At 36.7% G+C, this 23,421-nt stretch overlaps 1 protein-coding gene across 4 annotated transcripts in view; it reads right to left on the bottom strand.

The window, feature by feature from the left end:
- TMEM117 (transmembrane protein 117) overlaps positions 1 to 23,421 on the bottom strand; it is a 175,913-nt gene that overhangs the window by 127,087 nt on the left and 25,405 nt on the right. For all 4 annotated transcript variants that reach the window (XM_079304154.1, XM_079304153.1, XM_079304155.1 and 1 more), the window contains one exon: positions 22,702 to 22,834. In XM_079304154.1, coding sequence (XP_079160280.1) covers positions 22,702 to 22,834 — 133 coding nt within the window. The remainder of the gene's footprint in view (positions 1 to 22,701; positions 22,835 to 23,421) is intronic.

Raw genomic sequence — 23,421 nt, forward strand, 5'->3', positions numbered from 1 at the left:
TAGGTTCTCAACAGAAAAAGGTTTTGATATCCAAGGTCAAAACATATATACTGCATCAGGAGGTAAGTTTTCACAGTGGGTGTGACAATAAGGGCCAGTTCTTCAGGAATGGTAGATCCCACCCATGCAATGTTGAGTCCAGGAAATATAGGCACAGCAGGAGCAACCTAAGATCTGCTCTTCTGGACAGAGATGAAAACAGATGTGGGGAAGCAGAAAGAAAGCCTCCATCAAATAAATAACAGTGAGGAACAAGACAATCACACTATTTCTTGACTGTGCCAATTAAAGCTTTCCTGTGAAGATAACACAGACCAGAGCACATCAATAAATTAGCCTATTCATGTGAAACACCTAGATAGTAATAGATATTTCCTTTTTGCTGCAGTATTGACAAGGAGAAGAGAATCAAACTGGTGGCCCTGAGGTGGTCTCAGAAGAGAAATCAAGACATAGGAAAAGAGTCCATTGTGTCTGTAAGAATTCAGTTAGCTTTAATGTGCCAGGTGAGTCATATGAAGTCCTTTAACTATTTGGGTCCATAAGAAGCATTGTAAGTCCCTTCTCTTGAGGTGACGAGCAAATTGATCCTTCTGAAGTATTTGTACCTAATGTAGTCTGTGGGCAGCTCTGTGAGCTGGATACTCCATTCAAATTTTCCTAACAGTTAGGAGGGGGTGGCAGAGGGCACTATTCCTTCCCCCTCTTTGAATCTCTTTTTCCATTTTTGAGGTGGTAAAGCTCACCTCTTGCCAGAAATAAAAAAAAAAAAGGTTTCCTGAATTAACCAAGGTATCAAGTAATCCTCAGTAGTGTGCCTGTCCCTGCTCCTTTCCTCAAGAAATTGTCTCCTGAAAGGCAGGGTGGTGGCCAAACCAAACCAAATGCCCAGCAGTCTGTTTGAAATTTCCAATGCAAATGGCAACTCACACACAAATAAAGTCAGACTCCAAGGGGGAGCTAACAATGCAAAAACAGATTTTTAAACCAGTGCAGGCACATCTCTTTGCAGCAAATTGCTTACTATTGAAGAAAATATGTGGCCTAGAGACTTGAACTATACTTGTTGGTCTCCCATAGATATTTTCACTGCCCAGCTATGTATGCTCATTGTTCCTGTGATACTATCATTTCTAGCTAATGAATTAATTGCTTCCAATTAATTAACAGGAGCCTCATACTGCATTACCGAAGGATTACAAATTAAATATTAATTATGCTTCATTGTGCAGAAGAAATCAAATTAAACATAATCACACTCCATTATGAAGTAAGTACACTAGACATTTTCCAGAACAGATGCACACTGTCCAAATTATAGTCAATTCTGATATATTGTAAACAAGCTAAAACTCATTTATTAAACTGAAAGTATCACACCTCCCACACAGAAATGCATGACATAAATGTTTAAAGCTTCAAATTTTCACAGATGGTAGCAAGGAGAAAACACTCCTATAAGACAAGTATTTCATGCCTGCAGTCTTTAGCAGTCACTGGTATTCCACTGAAAGGAAAACAAAATTCCCAATATAGTTTTTCCTGTATTAAAATATCAGTCAAATTGCTTAATTGTCATTGTGAGTTTGGCCTGACATCATGCAGAACTTTGTCCACAACCACAGGCTGTGGTACCTAACTCCAAATTGCTAAAAATACATGTCTGAAAACAGTTTAATGGTTTTCAGGGAAAAAAATTATTCTTTTGCAATAAGGGCATCTGAGTTTGAAAAAACAGACTGAGAGATGAAAGCCTGGAGAAGTGGAGTACATCACTCAGGAAAAGGTTATCTTCCTCAGTGTGGCGCCTGGGAAAGGACAGCTCTGTTTTCCTCCTCATGTTCTCTGAAACTTCACCCGCTCTGGGACAGCAAGTGGAGTATTTCTGGAGGTAGTGGGAGGAAGAAGGATAAAGGAGACACAGATATCTCCAGAGCAACATTTTTTTTTTTTTCTCTCAAAATATTGACTTCAATACATCTGATTGTCAGCTTACCCAGTGAATGGAAAATTTATTGCAGAAGCTGAGCCAGATCCTTAGCTGATAGGAGTTTATTTAACTCCACTGATTTCAGTAACAGGAGAGGTGAGCTCTCCAGGAGCCAAGACAGCACCTTTCTCAACAATATTGCCTATGGATCTGATTCCTTTTGAAAAGGTACTTTATGCATAAACAGCTGGGTGAAAATATTTAGCAACAAAATCCCAAAACATGTAACTAAACTAAAATCAAACACAATCCATATTTTGAAAAGGCTTCCAATGAATTTTAGCCATCACTGTTTCACTCTATCAGTTACCACAAAAAACCTGAAAAGGTTCATTTCGGCATATGATAGTCTACAAGTAGGTAAGTATTCTCAAAATACTTATGCAGGTGAGTCATCTTAAAAATTCTGATTCAAGAGCCCCACCAACTAGTGGTCATCTAGCAAACACATACATCATGTGTGACAGCAACAGAATACAGCCTTTTAAATTGATCACATCTGAATGCAAAACCAAATCAATTTTTCACAGGTGATATCTAGAAGAATGTGCAGTGAATTATTTTGTGTTATAAGACACAGTCATGTACATTTTGTTCTGGGATCTTATAAGATCCACTGTCGTTGACCTGGAAACACTACAAGTTTATATTTTAAAAAATTGCACACAACACAGAGCTACACTGAAAAGCAGAGGTGCAATTATGTCATCTGTATCATTTACAGATGTGTTCATTCATTGCACATTACCTTGTGTTCATTAAAATAACATTTTAATATCCAATAAAATAATCCTAATCTGTAAAACAAGATGAATATCATCTTTGAAAACACACTATGAGCATCATTACTGCTAACAAAACACAAGGTTCCAAAGCAGTACTACAGCCAATGAATAGCAACATCCCTGGGAATATAAGCAGAGGAATAGCTATCAAGACTTCAACAATGGTATTCCTTGTCAATATGGAGGTATTTACAGCCAGCATGTGTATTTTCACAGTTCTGTTTTAGATTCTGATACTCTAAAGGAAAACACTAGCAAAAAAAAGAAAAAATACGTATAGTAGATAATCAGAGGGCTGTAAATCCTGCCTTACACTGACAGACTTAAGAATTTGTGTCTATCTGATCAAAGCAAAGATTAAGAGGGGACTTGATTACACTGTACAAGTATTTACATGGGAGATTATTGATATTAGAGACCTCTTAAATCCAGCCAAAATGCAAGTAACATCATTATTATGGAAAGATTAAGTTAAATACCAAAATAGAATAAAGGTAGTAAGGTTTTACTGTTAAAATCATTAATCTTGGAAATGTCCTGGCTCCAAAAGTCTTTGAATTATATAAAACATAAACTGGTAGAATTTATGATGGCAAAGAGAGATGCCTCCCATGCACCTAAGTTGTTAAACCAGCAATTTTTTTAAGAATAGTATCAGTCGAAAAGATTTCCGACATTCTTGTCTAAGTGGACAAAACTCAAGAACACCTTAATTTTATCTGCATTTCTGTAATATTTTTCTAATCCACTGTGTTTATATTATACAAGTGTAGCTAAAATTTAATTTATTGTCCAGCATCCTATTCCTGCTCATGTAATCCTTGGGACTCAGGCACATGTTTCTGAAATCACAGGTACACATTACTAGCAGTACTGGAACACTGCTTTTCAAGACCTCAGATTTTCTACATGTTCTCCAGTAGGAGCAGAACTGTCGCTATTCTTTCAGTGAAGTAATATCATGTAGTTAAGTAACAGAGGGGGGCTGCTAACTGGAGGTCATAATACTGTCATCAGTCTTCATGAAAGATTTACATCAACATACATATAAGCATGTCAAAAAGTAGTACGTGCACACATCATAATCAGATCATTGATGACAATTTTTTCAGGCTATACTGCTACAAATGTAGCAGTATAAATGTATTAAATATATTCATCTTCAGGTCTCACATGGGACCTACAGTCTATGACAAGATGTTGCTTTATGTATACTGCAGACACATCACTGTCATTTAGCAGTCTGACAACAAAACCAAAATTACACCAGTGACATGCAATAAAAAAGTGTTACCTACAGGATTTGGAAAAATGAAACCATAACATGTATACTTGTGGTGATAAGCAGTATAAAAATTGCAAATACAAGGGTGGATACAGAACTAATTTAAGGATTTGAATGTTTAATGTGTCCCACGACACATGTGCATGTGTATGTGTGAGTGTCAGAGAAACTGAGAGGAGATGATTTATACTGCCAAGCTTTCCAACGTTTCCTTCTTTGGGTATTTATAACAAGATGTCACTCTTTAGGGTCAGGGTACTGATGGCTTATTGAGCTAATAATTTACAGCTGTAGAGAAAACATTTGATTGAAAATACTCAGTCCAGTGTCTGTTAGGTGCTGTATGCATGAATGGATGAACTGAAGACAGACTGAATGAAAACAGCACCTTTGTCTTTAGTACAGATTTGTGAACAGGAGGATTTGGACAGATCTAGAATACACAGTGTACCCCAAGAAATGTACAATGTTATCTCTGCTGAACCACCAAAAAACCTTCAAAACATCTTTCTGTTTTCACTTTCTTATGTATGTTTTGCCTGTTTCTTTCACTAGCAGCGTCTTTTAAAGGAAGGAACAAGATTTTAGACTAAAAGAGTAGTTAACAGTCTGATGGAAGTTAATTCATAAGATTGCTGACAAAACTGAAATACCTTTATGAAGCATTCACCAACCTTTGACCTCTCTCTCACATAATACTTTAGCAATTCACAATCTCACTTACTCTTTGCAGCTTTGTTACATTTTGCATATGATCCTTCTTCTGTATTTAGCAGCATTTTGAGAATGACAAAATATTCATTCCACCTCTGATGGATGTTTAGTTAAGCTTGATACACCAGCTCTGTACTTTCTGCAACTCTTAAATAATATATACTGAATCAAAAGATACTATTCCAAATAGAATAGCACAGAAACAGAATCCCAAATAGCATCAGAAACACAACCAGAATCTCAGATGGGTAAATAAACACAGACCAGCATCTTTGACCAAGTTTCCTATTTGTAAATCCATATGCACTTCTTTCCCCACTTTCTTGCTAAATTTCCTTTCAGTGCCAAATCATTTCCAGATTTTTAAGGTCATCATTCCTTATGGTATCTGGATGAGAACTTCTATCTTTTACAGTATTTCCTCATGAGATTTTTGATGAGATCTTTCATGATGGTATCTGGAGGACAATTTCTATCCTTCATGAGATAACTTAGAAGAAACCTCAAAAAGCATCAATTTTGTGTTCAGAAAATGGTAGAAAGGGCATGTTGGAGATGTGATCTGTAACATTCTTCAGTATGTTTTTACACAGCTTAATGCAAACATGACTTTTTTTAAGTATCTCTTTTATTATACTCAAACATTTGAGAGACACACACAACCAAAGCAGTAGGATATAACAATAATGGTTCTACTTTTTCCAAACACCTGTCTGTCCCAATATTTCTACCCTGTAAGATGACCAGGGAAAGTATTAGAATAGAGAAACCCCATAGGTGATACCTCTCCATTACAGACCCCAGATGGGAGGACTTTCAGGACTTTCCCTGAGAAGGGTGATAACACTGTGTGTAAAACTAGCATATTCTTGTTCTATGAGTTTATTAACTTCTTTTGCATCTACACAGACATCTGCAGTTTTTGGTGGCAATGAGTTCCACAGGATGTTTTTGATATCATTTGATACAGTCTAAATTTTATAGCAGGATAAGGAGTTTAATTAATTAATTAATTCTCTCTGTACCATCCATGAATTTACAGACCTTTTCATAGACTTTAGTCTACTACACAGCTTGTAATATAGAAGGCATTCCTTTGACCATCCTTGCTGCACTTCTTTATGCCATCTTGAGCTCTTTGTACTATTTTCTGAAGTGGGAGAAGAACCATATATATTATTCAAGATGCAGGAGCATTAGTGGTTTGAGGAGTTGCCCAATAATTTCCTTTTTGTTCTAAATGCAGTTCCTAGTTCCCTGTTCTTTTTCTAGCAATTCTTTACATTCTCTTCCTTGCCCTCTGCTCACCTTTGCACAGACAGTCTTTATACAACTACCTATATTAGCTCTGAGCCCTGTGTCCTGAGAGGGAATTGTCACCTGCCATTTTGTCATCTGCTAACTTTGTATTGTGAAATACTTCTGTATCTCTGCAGTAAGCTTTCATTTTTGCTACACTGATTAACTCGGGACCATCAAAATCTTTTCCATTCTGCTCTTTTCCAGTACACTTTTCCAGACACCAAGCACTGCAACATCAACACAGACCCCTCTAAGACATTCCAAATAATATATTTTCATTTTAGAACTATCTGGAACCTGTCAGGATACTGGATATTTCATGAGTTTAGTAGTTTAGGCCTCTTTTAGTTATAATGAAACAATCAGAAAAAAATAAGTACTGTATACAGTAAACCAGAAGGGGGGAGGGGGAAATAAGCAAAACAAAGAAACAGCTCATATTGAACACCAGATGCCTGCAGTAAAAAATAAAATAATCTCCCATAACTGTAAACAGCTTCAAAAAGCTTTAGTAAATACTGTGAGAAACTCATGGATGAAAGAAACACCATTCTGTGTGAAAAAACCCTATCAAACAGGAATGTGCTAAATCCAAAAGTGACTACTACCTCTACTGGCATGGGGAGTGCCAGCATAGAGGAGTCAAACATCCTTCCCTGAGCTTTGCACCCCTCCTACACAAATCTTACTGCTATCTCCTTCCCATGCTCTCACAACACAGTCAGCTGCTGGGCACTGAAGGCATTTGGTTTGCATTAATTTCAGTATTTGTTTATCATATATTAAAGTTACAGGAAGTCAACTACTATGCTCTGTCTCCAAGGCACTCACCTATGGAGCCCACAGGTTTCATTATTCTAGCTTCTAGCTCTTTCCTGTAGCTCCAGGAGTAGCTCATGCCATGCAATGCACACAGCAGTACACAGATGACACTCATTTTCCTTCAAAACATAGGCACTTTTGTTGTAGACATCAGCAAAGGTTTAAACTAGAAGTCCTTCTGGCCATAAAAAAAAAAACAAAAGAAAGGAATGTAGTTGAGCAGGTGTATCCCAGTATTCATCAACTGTTTGATGGGCACTGATGGAAGCATTGAGAATGCCAGGTGCCCCAAACACCTTCTCTTTCAGTACATCCTTCAGACCTAGTGTGTGTTATCAACAGAGGACAGGCATCTCTGATGGAGGATAATTGAGCTGCCAACCTCATTAATATTCAGAACAAGGTGATAGCTAATAGCCCCCAATATACATGCAGCTGGACTGGGTAAGGGATAAATAGCATCTTCTGAGACAAAGCTCAGTGGAGTGAGAAGCAGGCTGGCTCCCAGGAGTGGGTGAAGAGAGGGCTTTCACCTGAATCCATGGCTGCAGCAGAGTAAGAACTCTGTGACTGGGCACTCATACCCACATAAATGCCACCTACACACAAGGCAGGAAACTGGATACACATTACTCTCTTCTAACATTTTACTATTAAAAATGCAGCCTGACAATCAATCTCTGTGTGTCTTTATTTACCTGGGAAAGATTTTTATCAGTATAAACCAGACTTGGATCCATCCTGCCTTTTGAGCCATCTGACTATGATGCACAAGCAAGGAAAGAACAGGTGCAAGAGAATTTATTTCTCTACCTTTGGCTTTATAATACCTAGATGTAAAGTACATTGTCAGTAATGACACAGAATTATTAGAGGGATGAAAACTGCTTGCTGGGTTAAAAGATTATCAAACAATCAGAATAAAAGCAATTTTCAGGTTTCATTACGTGTACATGAAATTACAGTTTAAGTAGTCACAAAAAATAGCTACAGAGCAATAACTCTCCTGGTTCACATTAATTTTCCTAAATAATAAAGAAAAACCAATTATTTGTGGACTTCTGGGGTTATACAAAATTACACTTATAAAATACATGTTTTGCAGAATGAACTTCTAGGAGGACTTTCATTTAAAACATGCACTGTACTGAATCCCTGAGTTACTCTTGTTTTGATCTCTATACCACAAAACAGAGGGAAGCCAAACAAGTTTCCTGTTGGACAGAGAAAATCAAGCTGTTGTACATTAAATTGTCTCAAACATACCTTAGAATTCACAAAAACATTCATACAGAGAGTTTGCTTTTACCATAAGACTCTGGATTTTAATGAGAGGAATCAATTACCCTCTCATCAATTATTAGGGTAGTTTCCCTGTAATCTAAGGATTTGAGCAGCTCAATCTAATTTTTTCATAAGTACCTCAATAAACGTTCATTTCTTTTTGTGGTTTATTATACAATTTGCTCATTGAAAGTAAAGAACAAACAAGCTGATAAAAATCAGACAGCTTTAGTTAAAACTACTGAAGATAAAATCTTACAAATTGTGAATGTAATACACTTAGTGCAACCACTTGTTTAAGTCAGCACAGTGGGTTCCAATCAACATTTTTAAAGTATACTTTCTGCAATAGTATCAGAGAAGTAGAATAACTATTGGTAGAGTGACAGAAATTCAATATCAATATTTAATGTTTGCAAGCCTACTGGAAATTCAGATGTTCTACAGGATATACTTAGTGTTGATGTAAAGGTGCAGACACATTTTTCAATGTCACTGGAAAAGACAAGTCCAAAAACCAGGAATATGTTCAACCATAAGCAGCCTGAGAAGAAAAAAAACTTACTCCCTAAGGACAGAAATCACTTTATCTTTGCCTTCAGCATGCATTCAAGTCACCAATAAACCCAAGGCCAATAACTGGCTCAGCTGTTACCTAACCTGTCATCTCCCTGAATAAAACAGAGGCAAGAGACCACTTGAGTAATGGGGCAGCTGCAACACCCAGCATGAAACTAATCCCAGCTGAACTGCACAACTGATAACAGTTACCAACACACATCCAATTAGGTGGGATTAATAAATGATTCCATCAAATAGACGGTGCAATTAAATAACACAGTTAACTGGTATGTGATTTACGTAGATAAAAACATTCAGACATGTCAGATGTAAACTTTGCATTAATGAACCTTATATATAGCCATTTTGCATCCTGATGAAGTATTAAGCCAAGAACTCTGGAATTGTGAAAAATAATTTTATCTATCCTTTGATTTTCAACATTTGATCCAGAAAACAAAAGCTCGTGCTCTGAATCATTAATTTTAAATTTAATCACAATCTTATATATCTCAAAACACTTTCCTCTATACATTTAAAAACACATTTTGTAAAGATTACATATTTTCTCCATCAGCTGTGCATGTATCACTTATGCAGCAGAGATTACCTTGTGATTTAGAGTGGATTATCTGACACCTGAATGATTAATTCATAGCAGTTCAGCTATGGACAGGCTTGGTGTACTTTACTCACATGAGAACCAATTCACAGTAGGTTGTTCTACTGGTTTAAATGAGGTCACAGGAGAGCTAAGGCATTCCTCAAGGAAATCAATGCAACAAAATCTGACTTTAAATCCAGCCTTGTGTTTTCAATAGTTGCCATTCTCAGTAAGACAAAGTCTGGAATCTTTCTGTGTTAAGATTTACAAGAGATACATCTCACAGTTGAAATATTGCTAGTTCTGTGTGAAGGAACTAAGCAGGTTACAGAAAATTATTACTGTTTTACTTAGTTTCCCAAACATTCAGACTAATGAAACAAACTCAAAAAGCAATATTCAATGTACTGCACTGAATTCCTCCTCAGGGAAGCAACTTTGGATGTATATAGCAATACCTCATCCGTCACTTATTTACATACATAAAAATTTTAGTGTAACATATTAATACCAACTTCCTTAAAAATTATTTATCAATTAGACAAATGTGAGTAATGGATAGAAGATTTCAGAATCTTAAAATGTGCAGATGGTACTGTAAATAACCATACAATTTATAGTCAATATATTCTTTTGTGGGACCTCAGTAATACTCAATTCTGGATATTTTTGTCTGTTCCCTCAAAAGCTCATGAAAGACAAACAGCATTTTTACAGTGATTTTGATGCATTCTACATATGACAATAGACATGAGGGGTAACTTTAAAGCTGTAGTTAATTACCCATTACAGCTTATGTCCGGTAAATAAATCAGGTCTCATTAAACAGTATATTACAAAAAGTTTACAAAAGTTTAGCCACAGTGCCCTCTAGCTGTCTTAATTCTTATTTTACAATTTCAGTGTAATTGTCATGGAAGTAAAAAAATCTCTGCATGAATCACCAGCTAGAGAGGTACAGGTATTTCCAGGTGTTCTCCATCTACCCAGTTTTCCTTAGAATGATGACCTACCCACCCCACTCCTAAAAAAGTCTTTCTCTAACATCCAATCAACAAAATACATTTTTCTTATTGAATTTCCCAGCCTGAAAAGGACAGATCAGGAAACTAGTCTGAAGAAAATCAAAACAGCTTCAATATTTTCATTGGAACCCAAAAAACCTCAACAGAAAAAATGGGTTTCTACCTTTCACTGCTTTTTACCTCTGTGTGCAGTCCATACTGCTTGTTTTGAATTTGAAGCACCAGTAAAGAGCAGCACATTTGGGCACACCTGGAAAGGTGGGCTGTTAGATGAAAGCATGAAGGCCAGGCTCCCTTCTCAGATGACACCAGCCAGTGGCAATCAGATAAGATCCAGTTTATCATGTGTTTTCCTAATCCAGCTGGTTTAGGGAACTGGATCACTTTTCAAAAGCTGTGTCTTCCAGAAACACTCTCTGATGGACACTTGATAATCTCTTCCTTGTTCCTTCTCTTGAGACTAGACTTTGCCCACTTCCAACCTCTTAAACCATACTAAAATCTGACCCAACTAAAACCTGATATACTCTGTCTTAAAAACACCTCCAAAATTTTATTGTTTGTAACAAGATGCATTCAGCTTCTTTCTTAACCTTAATGGACAAGATGACTTACACACAGGATTTTTTTAACCACAGTCATTTTTGTTTCAAAAAAACACCAGGAAATTGCAGACTTTCACAAAATAAGCATCTATTTAAACTATTTTGCAATTAATCATCTCCCAGTCCTTCTGTAATCCTGAAGTCTGAGCGGTGCTTTGGACACAACAAAGTTCCTTCCTTGGCTTTCTTTTTCCATGAAAGGTGAGAAGGAGTGAAATTGGAAAACTTAGGTTAAGAATCACAGAGGTCCTAAAACATTTCAAATTCTCTATCCCAGCCTACTGTAATTTTAGTGTATAAATCCTGAGAATAACCATCGTAAACAATTTTTTTAACAGCCATTTTCACTCTGTTCTCATTTTAAATGAAAAGCAGCTGGAACTAGCGATACCAGATGAGAACACTCAATTATTTGCAATGTTCAGAGCTACGGAATTCAAGACAAATCTCTGACATTGTGTGGACTCCGCTTATTTAATTGTTATGTTGCATTAAGGAGATGCAACATAAGGTAAAGCAAAACCAGCAGAACCCAGATCTTAACATCCACTGTGTGGAAATATCCTGATCCTGTCTCCTGGACACAGGATGCATTCAGCAACAGATTAAAAACAAGGCTTTCCTCAATCTTGCCAATATGAGAACTGAACATTTACTCTACAGTTCCTTGAGAAGGTAGAAATTTCTTTTTTGAAAAAGTTCAAAACTGAAATATCTAAAAAGATCAGTGTTTCTGAGTCACAAGACCTGATCATAGGCTTGTGATGGTGTTATACTCAGCTTGTGGAATTTTGGTGTCACCTTACTGGCAAGGGTTTTTTTCTTCACTTTTCCTATGGTAATTCCATTCACCTTTTTGTATGCATATATGGAAATCATTTCAGCAAGGAATACTTCTAGAAGGTAAATGTTGTGAGAAAACCATTCTGAAAAAGACTAGAAGATATCTTTGTGACCCCAAGCACTACATGATGCTACATATGGCCAGAGATTGAGTGTTCTCAGCCCTGGAATATTTCAGGCTTTTGTGATATGCTTCTGAATCTCTAATCTGGCACTTTTTTGTTGTTGTTGTTGTTGTTGTTGTTGGTTTTGTTTAGCCCCAAGCCAGTCTTGCAAGCCTCAGTCCTAAGCCCAAGAAGCACAGCACATGCAGGTCATTTGTAGCTGGTGTCACAGTCACAACTGCAGATTTGTGCCTCTGCTGTCAAGGATGGACTTGCCACCCTGGGAGTGCCCACAGGACCAGCCTTCACTCCTCCAGGACCAGAACAAAGCCCTCTGCAAGTTCCCTCACTGTACTTCATACAGAGCAAGGCACCATCCTCCTGCTACTGCAGAGTACTAAAGGAATATTCCCATTATCCTTACAAGCATTTTAAGGCTAGAAAATGCTTCTTTTGATTCGATTATCATTTATTCATCTCTGTAGACTAATTGTAGGTGTCAAATGCTGCTGTTACCTAGCACGAATTTAAGTTCTCAGTTACCATTATGTGTTAGATAGATTTCAGGTATTACAATGGGTCACCTGAAAGAAGCACAACCAATTGTGCACCTTTTCAGGGCATGTGTCACTGAAAGTCATTTTATCACAATTCATTTTACAGGTTGATTCCATTTAGATAGATTCTAACCGTGTAATTTTCAATGTTTCATTGTAATTTTTACAACCAGCAGTGCTCACCATCACAGTCATGCTGATTCTCTTACAGTAAAAATGTCTCTAAAAATAAGTTCCTAAGCTGTGCTTTCCTAGGTGAGCATTGGTAAGTGGCAAAACATTTCTAACCTATACTTAGAGATTTTCCGTAAGAAATCTTAGCATGCAGAGTTTTGGATTGGAAAATGTTTGTATCCTAAGTTACATTAAATTTTTTGCATGCCTATGTGAATATCACTTCAGCATAAAAATTCAGAATTCTTGCACTCAGGCTATTTTTAAGTTCTTTCATTCCCAAAATCATGAATTGCATTAAAAGTTTTACATACTTAAAAAAAGAAGAAATGTTCTTTAGATAACTACAGCCAGTAATGCATTTAAGGAAAGCTATATGTCTATAGAATTAAAAGAGTATATTTTCATTTTTTTCAGAAACAGCAACATATCACAGTTCCTCTTAATCTACACATGTGTGTGTATATATATACAGGTATCAATTCAAAAACAAACACTTACATGCTAAAACACATTGTCCATTGCTTCTTTCACAGAATATTCCTACAGAATGGACAGGAATGAATGTACCTGCATTTTGTCTAAATAATACTGAAACTTTCATGCTAATTTTAAAGCTTTAACACTAAATTTAATTGAAGAATGACAACATGAAGAAAGCTTTTGGCACATTAATTATAAAAAAGCTCTTCTCTTTAATCTAGCAATTGTTTCCTGCCATCTGGTACCACTATAACTAGTTATCTGTACATTATTCAAAATGATTTTTGAATTCTTGAATTTTAGACTGCTTGTTAGCTTCTTTTTACAGCAAGCATCCAATGTTTTATTGAAAATATCTACTTCAATTTTTTGCAACTGGTGCTTTGGCTTCTTATTTGAATGTGAAGTTCCTTTGGGTGCTGAAACTACAGAATAAGCAGTTCGGTCACAAAAAAATAAAAATAAAATAATTGGAGCAATTCCTGCCTCAAAACTTTGTACACTGTTACTGTACAGTAAATAAAAGCATTTGCTTCAAAACCTATAGATAAGTGTGGCAGGGAAATGCTTAAAATGTGTAATGCTGTGAAAAACACTGAAGACATTCTAAGACAGTATTTATTGTTAACATGCAAAAGAAAGTGGAGGGCTGCAGCTACTAGACAGCAAAAAAATCCTGGATCATCTAGCGGGTATTCTGACCAAAGAACTCAAGATTTGGCACAAAGACTCACAGAGAGAAAAAAACAGCAATCTGAGTAATCAACTGGAAAAAAAAATAAAGAAGACTTTAAGGCCCTGGGTACTTTTGTAGATTAAATTTTCTTTATCAAATCTTTAAAATTTCTCCTTTCTCCACAGATGTAATGTCTTTTTTCGTGTTGGGGACCTTGTATGAAGATTTCTCCATACTTAGTATATGAGTATTGTTAACTATAAGACTAAGGATTCAAGTACAATTCCATGGTGAAAACACAGCTAGTTTAATTTTTAATTAACTTAGGTATCAGATAAAATAATGCAAGTAGCAGGAATTAGATACAGTATTGCTCTTAATTTGTGCCCTTTGCTATCTGGTAACTATTTCCAATCATGTCATTCATGGAGATTAAAACACTTGAATATTTTTAACCTTTTTTCTCTCACTGGAATATATCCAAGGGTTTCCTAGAATATCAAAAACTGTTTGTAGCTTCCATTTTATAACCAAAATACAAGAATTCATAAGTCTGGGTGGGAAAAAAGAAAAAAAAAAAAGAAAACTTTCATTTAAAAAAAAATACATATTTTCTAGTTTGGAAAAAGGTAGTAAATTTTTAATTGGCATCAAACATTTATAACTTCATGCAAATGTACAAGTACATTTCTTAGTCTCCTGATATGTAGAGGTATGAACATATTAATGAGGAGGTGTCACCTACAAGTGATATCCTATTTTTTTAAAAAACTGTGTTAACCCTGTAGGTTAATCACTACAGCACTGTTTTATTTACATTACACTTAGAGATTCTCTTTAAGAAGACCTAGAAAGAAGGCAATTGCTGAAAAAATGCAGATAAATATTTTTTTAATTGACTACTTATTTTTGTTGCAGTTGTGTTTTTAGGGTGATTGATAGTTACACCAACAATAAAGCAATAGGGAGACATGCACTTGCAAAATTCAGACATTTCTATAAAAATGCCTGTGCGATGATTTTTCAAGATGACAATAAAATGTGTCATACAAATGTATGTACTTTTGGAAAGGACTGCAATCTTAAATGTTTTAAATAAACCCGTCATATTTTCTCAGAAAGTAAGCCTGGATTTCTGTTTTCTTCCATTATCCCTTGTACTTCTAAATGGTGAAGAAAACAGATATTTTGAATTGCCCTCTCTAGCAAGAGCAGGTTAACTACTAGCATTAGGGTCATAATCTGGCAAGAATTACATCAAATGCTCAATTTAATGCACACAAGCAGTCACCTCCAAGCACAGGGCAGCACCCAGGACTGTCAGGGGCAGAGACCATCATCCTGTGTCACCTCATGGGAGCTGAAAGCACAGCGTGGGACAAGTTCATCTGAATCGCATCAGCTGCCGCAGCTGCTGCCAGGGGACACCAAACGCCTGCAGAATTTCTTCTTGCACTTTCCAATTCTTTCTCTTCCCTGCCATGGCTTTCGTGTTCAGCAGCCTCCAGCACAACTGCAGCTCCCCCCAGCAGCCTCTCAGGGCTGGGAACAGGCTGCCTCCCCATCTGCTGCCACCACCCACCTCGCTGCTGGCAGCGTGCTGGGGACAGCTGGGCTCTTCTCCCCAGCTCTGTCCCGACAAGGAACAGAACACAGCAGCAGCACCTACAGCAACCAAATGTCTCACTAGGCTGGCAGCTGGGCTACAGATTTTTCTATTCCAGGTACTTGGTATCTCCAGGGTTTTCAGCCAAAATTAAGAAGGATAAAAAGTGTCAAAAAGCCTTTTCTTCTTAAAAAACTGATTTTTATGGAAATTTTATTAAACTTCTATTTTTAAAACAGTGTTTATCTCAATGTCCTCCTGTAAGCTAAAAGCAAATAAGATAGTAATGGATCAGCTCCTCAGCTAATGGAAATTGGCCGTAGGTCCTCTCAGAAGATAAACCTCAATTTTAGGTTTCCCTGGCAAAGGAAAAACCTCTTAGAAGTGCAGATTACAGCTTTACAGATTTTCTAGTTCAAGGATAGATGATCAAAGAAATTATATACTGTACAAGAAGAAATTATGCTTCACTCAGACCATTCCAAAAGGACTATATCCTAACAGGCCTCAGGAGGTGTCTTTGGACCTTCTACACAGAGACATTACCCACAGATGTGACCTCACCTCATAAGTTGCAAACACAGGACAACCCACTAACTTGTTCCCCTGATTGTTTTTCTCTTTGGAATTTAACAATCTGGGTTAGGGGAAAGTATTTTCCAATCTTCAGGGGACTCAACTTGTGTGTGTCATGGGCCAAAAAACCAAGAAACCAATGCAGCAGCAATGCTATAGCTCCTGAAATGGCAAGGGAGCTGCTGGAGCTGAGCATTTTCACATAATCCTACTGGACAATGCCACAGCAACAAGGTCATAGTGTGGTTAAGGGAAAGCACTCTCAATGTCAATTCAAAACAGAGGAGCATTAAATAAGAAAAATAACGTTGTAGCCATTACCTATGTCTTAGATTGAATACCTTTTTTCACTTTACATTAGTATAATATTAACTTTTTTAAAAAATAATAAAAAGCAAATACAAAATACGTACTAGTGCCATCAATTAACTCTTGCATATGGTTTAAAAACATTGTGCTGTGATCAATTTACCTAGTCATTTATCCCTAGCACTAGAAAAGATATTTATTTGAAAGGAGGAAAGGGGAATCAGTCTATAAAGCCCTATGTTATTCCCACAGTCACATCAGTCTCACCATGGCAACACCACAGGACAGTCAGGACACAGCCACAGGGCTACTTGTCCCTGTGTCTTGGGTTTGAGCAGGACCCCTCTGGTGCTGGACATGCCTGTGTTTCTCCCATTGCAGCCTCCAGCATCCTTTGCACTTGCTGTTCACAGCTAACAGGTCTGGCTGTGCTCAGCACTTGCAGCTCTTCCCTCTGGCATCTCTTATCAGTGACAACCTTCTTGAAACCAGAGTCATTGATTTTGGGCAATAGGAAGAAAGCTCTTAGAGGAAGGGGGGTTCACAATAGTGTTCCAACTACCTAAACACTCACAAGTACCTCAGACTAATTCAGACAGCCCACGTGACAAGTACTTAACTCCCAAGCTGTGTCTTCTGCCTGTATCTGGACAAAGAACTCCCTCCAAAACTGATATCTGTCACTTGAAATTCTGTGGTTTGGCCTTTGCCTGTAAGTTATCTAAAAGAGTTTATGGGAAATAATTTTGGCTTTGACTTTTTTCTCACTGCTTAATGTTCTCCACAAGTTCCTATTAATTTCAGTCATTCTATCAAAGTGATTAGCATTGTTCTCGCCCTGATTGACCTGTATTACAAGAGAGCAAATTATGCCACAGGAGTTTTGGCAGCCTTTGAGACCAACAACAAGAACGTACTCCTGGGATAGCTTTATGGATAAGAGAGCTCTTTGGTGTCCTGGGATCCCATCATCCCTGGGATCTATGATGATTTTATGCCAATTGCTTTGTGATGTGCAAGACCTCCTTTGTCCTTTCATTGCAGAGAGCATGGTTTGGGGAACAAGTGTCTTGGTCGTCAAAAAGTTTGGGTTTTCAGAGTCATCATCTTGTAATTACACCTAAATTAAGCATTTTCTATTCTTTGCCATTTCCCAAGTTAGAAGAAGGAAAAGCTTGATGAAGTCTCTTTCACAGATGACAGAAGAAATATGGCAGATTTAGCACAGGCGGTACTTTTTGACCAGTTTGAGTAAGCTATAAAGGATGAAACACCATGAACTAGCTTGAAATTTTCAATTACTTTGATTTTCAAGTACTAATTCTGGCTGAAGACACTTTCCAATCACAGTGACTTGGAAAATATGGTTTCTATTGCTGCTGTGATCTCACTAGACACCTGTGCCTTAGGATCCCAGCTGGGAGGACAACCTGCAATAAAAAGGCTACTTGAAAAACTCTTACAGACTGCATATTTTGCATCCTTAATCTGTAAAACCATAATAAACTTTCTGCCTCTATTGCACTTTTATTTAGTGCAAACCTGTCACATTTTATTCTGTTTAGAAGCTGTACACATTCTAAGGGAGTTCCTGTTTTCCACATATATTTTGAGAAAGAATGATGGCCACAAGTATTAGTGTCTGAGAACAGAGGCCCTACAGATTTGGAACCTTTTCTTCCAGCAGTTCACAAAAGCTTGAACTTTCTAAAGCTCACAGTATAACTCTATAATCTTTGCCAAATATTACACATGACTTTGGTATAAATACACAGCTGCACCAAATATACACAAAGGATACATCAACATAAAGCTCACAAAAGGTATGGCCAGGTAGATACAGTTATGAAAGTGTTTTGGAGGCCTAACATAGATCCACTGTGGGCCTTGCAGTTCTGTAGAAAAGTAATCATGGTTAGGAAAACAAAGTCTTTGTTGTCCCTAAATCTTGCTCTAAAATTATGCTAATGATGACTAATCCTTGACTCTAATGAGCAATCAAGCTAAATCATAGAATCCTGAACAACATGTAGCTTTAAAGCTTTGAGTAAATACACATTTCCAGGTACACAATAATCTGTATCTTGGGGAAAAGGAAAAGGGGCAGTAACTAATTTGGATAAGGGTAAAGTATTTAATAGAAAGCTATTATTGTGGCTTTTAAATATATAAATATCTGTTTCCTTGTTTGAGCTTGTTAAACAAAATGCAAGCCCTTTTTACAGGCATTTGTCAGCTGCAAATAGTAACTGGGTCCAAATTCACTAAATCACTTTAACTAAAATGAATTAAAGTTGGATTTTTATTTCTATTTTATTTAATTTCTGCAAGCAATGTAAACTGTATGGAAATTTCACACTTCTTCTGCAAAATACATGAGCAGTAAGAGAAGATAAAATTAAAAAGATACTCTCCCTTAGTGCTCAATAAGAAAAACCAAAACCATTTGGCAGCACAAGTAATAAATTCACACCAAACCCTCTCCTGACACATGCAACACTCAAAGAAGACAATCCAAACAATTTGTACTAGTGCTACACTAATGTGACAATTTGCACCTAAAGAGAAAATGAATTTGTCTGTTGTTTCGATGACACTTTACAGTGTTGAATAACGAGGTACCTGAGCATCCTTTGGACAATTGCAAATCTCTTCATCTAAGACAAGACAGCTGATGTTAGTGAGACAAGCAGTCACAACTTTGATTTCTGGATGTCATATGAAAAACACATCACTGTGTTGTAATGTTAAACATCAAAGCAGTATTTACTGATGCAGGCTCCCAAAGGAGAAAATAGATTTCCTTTTGGTGATACAGTCTCTACTTAAAGCAATACAGCTGGGAAAACTTCAATGTGTGTCAGTACAGACTTGGAATACTTCAGTATGTCAAGGGTACAAAAGTCACATATAAATGACAAAAATACGGGACAGACCCTAGAAAGTTCCAGACTTGGAATTCCTTTAAAGAAAAACACAATAAATAAAGGGCTCTCAATTTGCTTGTGGCACAGAAAAATAGAGGAAAAAACTTTGATAGCAAGGATCCCCTTATACTTTCACGGGATTTAGCTTCTTAAAATATGCCCTTTGCTGCCACCACGTGGTTTTGCTGTAAGATACTTTTCAATATAGAAAAATAAAAGGTTTTTTTCCTTTCATTTTTGTCTCAAATACAGCCTTTAATAAATAAGCCATGTTGCTTATCTGTCACACAGCTCAAAATCACTGCTTAATTTCAAGACTCTAAATGACCTAAGATAATAAATAAACACCCAAGTCCCTCACTTTTTAAAAAGTATTCCATGGCATTTTGGTAACAGATATAGTCACCAGATATTCATCTCTGACTAAAAGAAGAGTGACCTTATGTACAATGGATCAGAGTCCTACACTGAGAAGTACCTAAAAGGAAATATCACTGAAAAAAAAATAGTGATTTTAAATTTAAAAATACACATTACAATCTGTCACAATTTTTTTTATTTCAAATAGTTATGCTTTCACCCACCAGACAGCTGTATAATATATATTCAAATACCAGCAACTTGTTCATATAATTATAGAAGAGATGGACACCCCATCTTGCTACCACTTTCTTCCAGGTCACTGTATATGGTGACAGGGTCTCACCTAAGTCTCCTTTATTCCAGGCTAAAAAACCCCAGCACCCTCAGCCACTTTTCTTATGACTATCAGGACCCTTCACCAGCCTCATTGCCCTTCTCTGGCCCTGCTCCAGCACCTCAATGTCTTTATTGTAGTGAGGGGCCCAAAACTGAACACAAAATCCACCTTGTGCTCTTCCCTGCAAAATACAGTCCCTACTACTACATTTTTTAAGGGATATATTCACACTTTTTTAGGTCTGCTGCACTAAGATACATGTGAAGTGTCTTTAAAAAATACTTTTTTAAAAATCCCCAATTTTGGCGACTGTAAAATATACTTTTTTAGATATGATTATATGACAGGGCTTTCAATCAAAGATTTTTCAAGCCCTCAAAGGAGCTTTTGCTATAACCAACCATGCTGGCTTAATGCAGGATGTATGACTTTCTTACTTGTGTGCCAGAAAGGGATTTTCATTGATGAGACCAATGATCTGACATAAAGAAACTTTTCAGAATCCCTCTGGTGTCAGCACCCAGGGAAAGGTGGTCCAGAGATATTGCAAGAAGAAAACAAAACAACAACAACAACAACAACAACAACAACAACAACAACCAAACAAACAAACAAACAAAAAAAAAAAAAAAAAAAAAAAAAAGGTTTTTCTGTTTTTCACTTAGTCTTGTAGGCAGGAAGGCTTTCAACGCCCTTATATTGAAAGATGTATAATCTGGGATGCCTGTGTTTCCTAGGAGCCCACAGGCTCAAAGGTCAGTTTCCCTCCACAAACACCATAACCTTCACACAGGCAAACTCTGACCTTCATCCTGGAAACCAGTCTCTGTGGTGACAGTCATTTCAGTAAGGCACTGTGGTAAAAGATATAGACAGAGCTGCTCTTTAGCACAGAAGTACAAACCATGAAGTAAATAGGTTTCATTTACTCAGGAAAAAATAATGCACTCCCTGAAACAGTTCATTAAGGTAACATGGAGCAGTGGGCTTTGATGGTGTTTGTTGTAGAAACCCTCTTTTCAAAAGTACTACAGGTTGTTCTACCCCAACTTTGAGAGGACTGATCCAAGACCTCTGTTTTACTGACTATTTATGTTCTATTGTTTGAAACTGCAATTGTTCCATATCCTTTTCTGCTGGAATGGAGAGCTGACATGTCTATAATGAGTTCTCAGTCCACTTTGAATAAAAGCCATGCAATTCCATGAGCACATTATGGTGAACCTCCCAAAAGAATCACAAGAAATCCAGAGCTGGGGCATAAGCTACAGAAAAGGAGAGATTTCACCTCACAGAAAACAAGAGGGCACATAATCTGACACAGCTATTTTATTACTAGGCTGTGCCTTTTTCCATGGATGTGGATGCTGATAGCAACACAATCTCTCCAGTCAGCTAATGAAAGCTTGTAACAGATACAGGAAGCAGGAATGTGGACAAGGACAAATGAAATCTGATTTTCAGACATGAGTCAGGCTTTCAAAATTCTTAATGCTTTGTCTAACAGCTAGCTGGTTTCATTTTATGGAACATTAGGAATACCAAATATAAATCTTAACATAACACCAATAATAGTATGACTACGTAAATAGGGAAGCCAGAAACCTGCAATGCTCCCTCCTTCCTCAACCTAATTATCCCACCTGTTATTGAGCACCTATCCATATTTACCATGTCATTACTGTGATGGTTTCATAAAACAGTCAATGCCTCTGCTGCTTTACCTGCCTGGCTCAAACCAATGCACTCAGTGTTCATGTCACAATCTCATGATTTGCCCAGCTGGTCTGTGCTTATGTTCGTTCAGTGACAGGCAGTCTGCCTCCTACTCACCTTTTTCTCTGTGTCACATTGTTTACAGGACTTTGAACACTGCACACACTTTCGTTGACATGCTTAAGATCTGTAACACACCACACTACAGCCCATAAAATTCAAGCTCATCGTCAGTCTGTTTGTAAGGCTCTGATATTCTGCTAGGAACAAGGAATTTAATTATTTGCATTGTTCTTCAACTCATAAATACTTTGGATTTCTTATTCCTTGCTGGTAAGTCTTTAGATGCTACCTTGCCTTTCATAAACTACATTGCTGTGGGTTTTTTGTCCAGTGAATTTATTTTGTACTTATTAGGTGACTAATAATAGAGGTTTTCTCAGGAAAATCAACACATGAAAGCAGTGTTAATTTTGAGATAATAGGAGAAAGCAGATCTTAAGATAGAAAAGGAATATAAAGAGGTCCATGTAAAATAAATTCATTTATAATAGATAGCTGTTCATCCCTCAGCCAAATACAATTTTGCTCTGTCAAAGCACCTTATGGGAAAAAAAAAGTTAAGAATATTCTAAAATAACTGGATCAGCAAATATTATTTTACATAAGCAAAACAGAGCTATACTACACATTTAATACCTATGAGGTTCCTCAAATTTAAATGTTTCAATTACTTTTAAGTCTGAACTTCCTCCCCAGGCACAATAGCAATGCTTAATCTTATAAACCATTCAGCCATAAATTCAAATCAGTTTAGCTATAATTAAAAAAAATATATAAAAAAGATATAATATTCATTACTACCATGATTTAACAGTTGCTAACATTAGTCTAAGACTCCATTTTTTATAACTAATATTTTTATCCCCTTGGCTAATTAACCAATTAAATTACTATTCCACTTAAATTACCATTCCACTTCCGAAAGCAGAGGAATTAAAAAGTCTTAAAAGAAAAAAAATTTAAAGACAAAAAATAAACTCTGGAACCTACCTCATATTCCCTGCCATAATGAGGAACAAGTTATAAATGTGAGAAAATATGAAGAGGAAGAGGATGGTACTGAAGAACATCGTCATCCAAGACCCATGGTCCTCTCGAAACATTTTCAGACGGAGCAACTGACCTATGGTACAAAAATTACAAGTATTTTAGTCAGTCAGTAAACACATATTTACATTGTAATGAAACCAAAATATATTACTAAACTGCATGTCTTCCTACATCTAATTATTCCACTGTGTGTGAGGAGGACAGACAGCATCATGCAGACCAACTACTCTTCTGTAGTTCAGCATGAACTGCTATTATTGCTGCAAAATTGCAAATTACTTGCAATACAAAAGGGGGGAAAATGAAATAATAACTTATTAATAGCAATGTTTCTAAGAGATGATGAGAAAGACCACAGGACATAACAATGCATTTCAAATGCTGAAAAGGGTTAGTGATTCATACATAATTTTTCTTTTCCATGCCTAAGACAGCTTTTCATGCCTAAAATAGTGTAAAGTATGTGAGGTATGTCCACTGACAAATATTATTTACTTCCCTAATTTAATTTGAAAATCAAATTATGAGTCTGTGTAAAATCTAGTACTGTATGCTTTATTTAGACCTAAACACTTTAATCATATGATATGGTATTGTACTTTATTTAGCAGTATTCTATACAGTATCTATGCAGTAATCTATACAGTATTCAAAGAACAC

This window comes from Erithacus rubecula (assembly GCF_903797595.1).
Source record: "Erithacus rubecula genome assembly, chromosome: 4".
Taxonomy (NCBI): Eukaryota; Metazoa; Chordata; class Aves; order Passeriformes; family Muscicapidae; genus Erithacus; species Erithacus rubecula.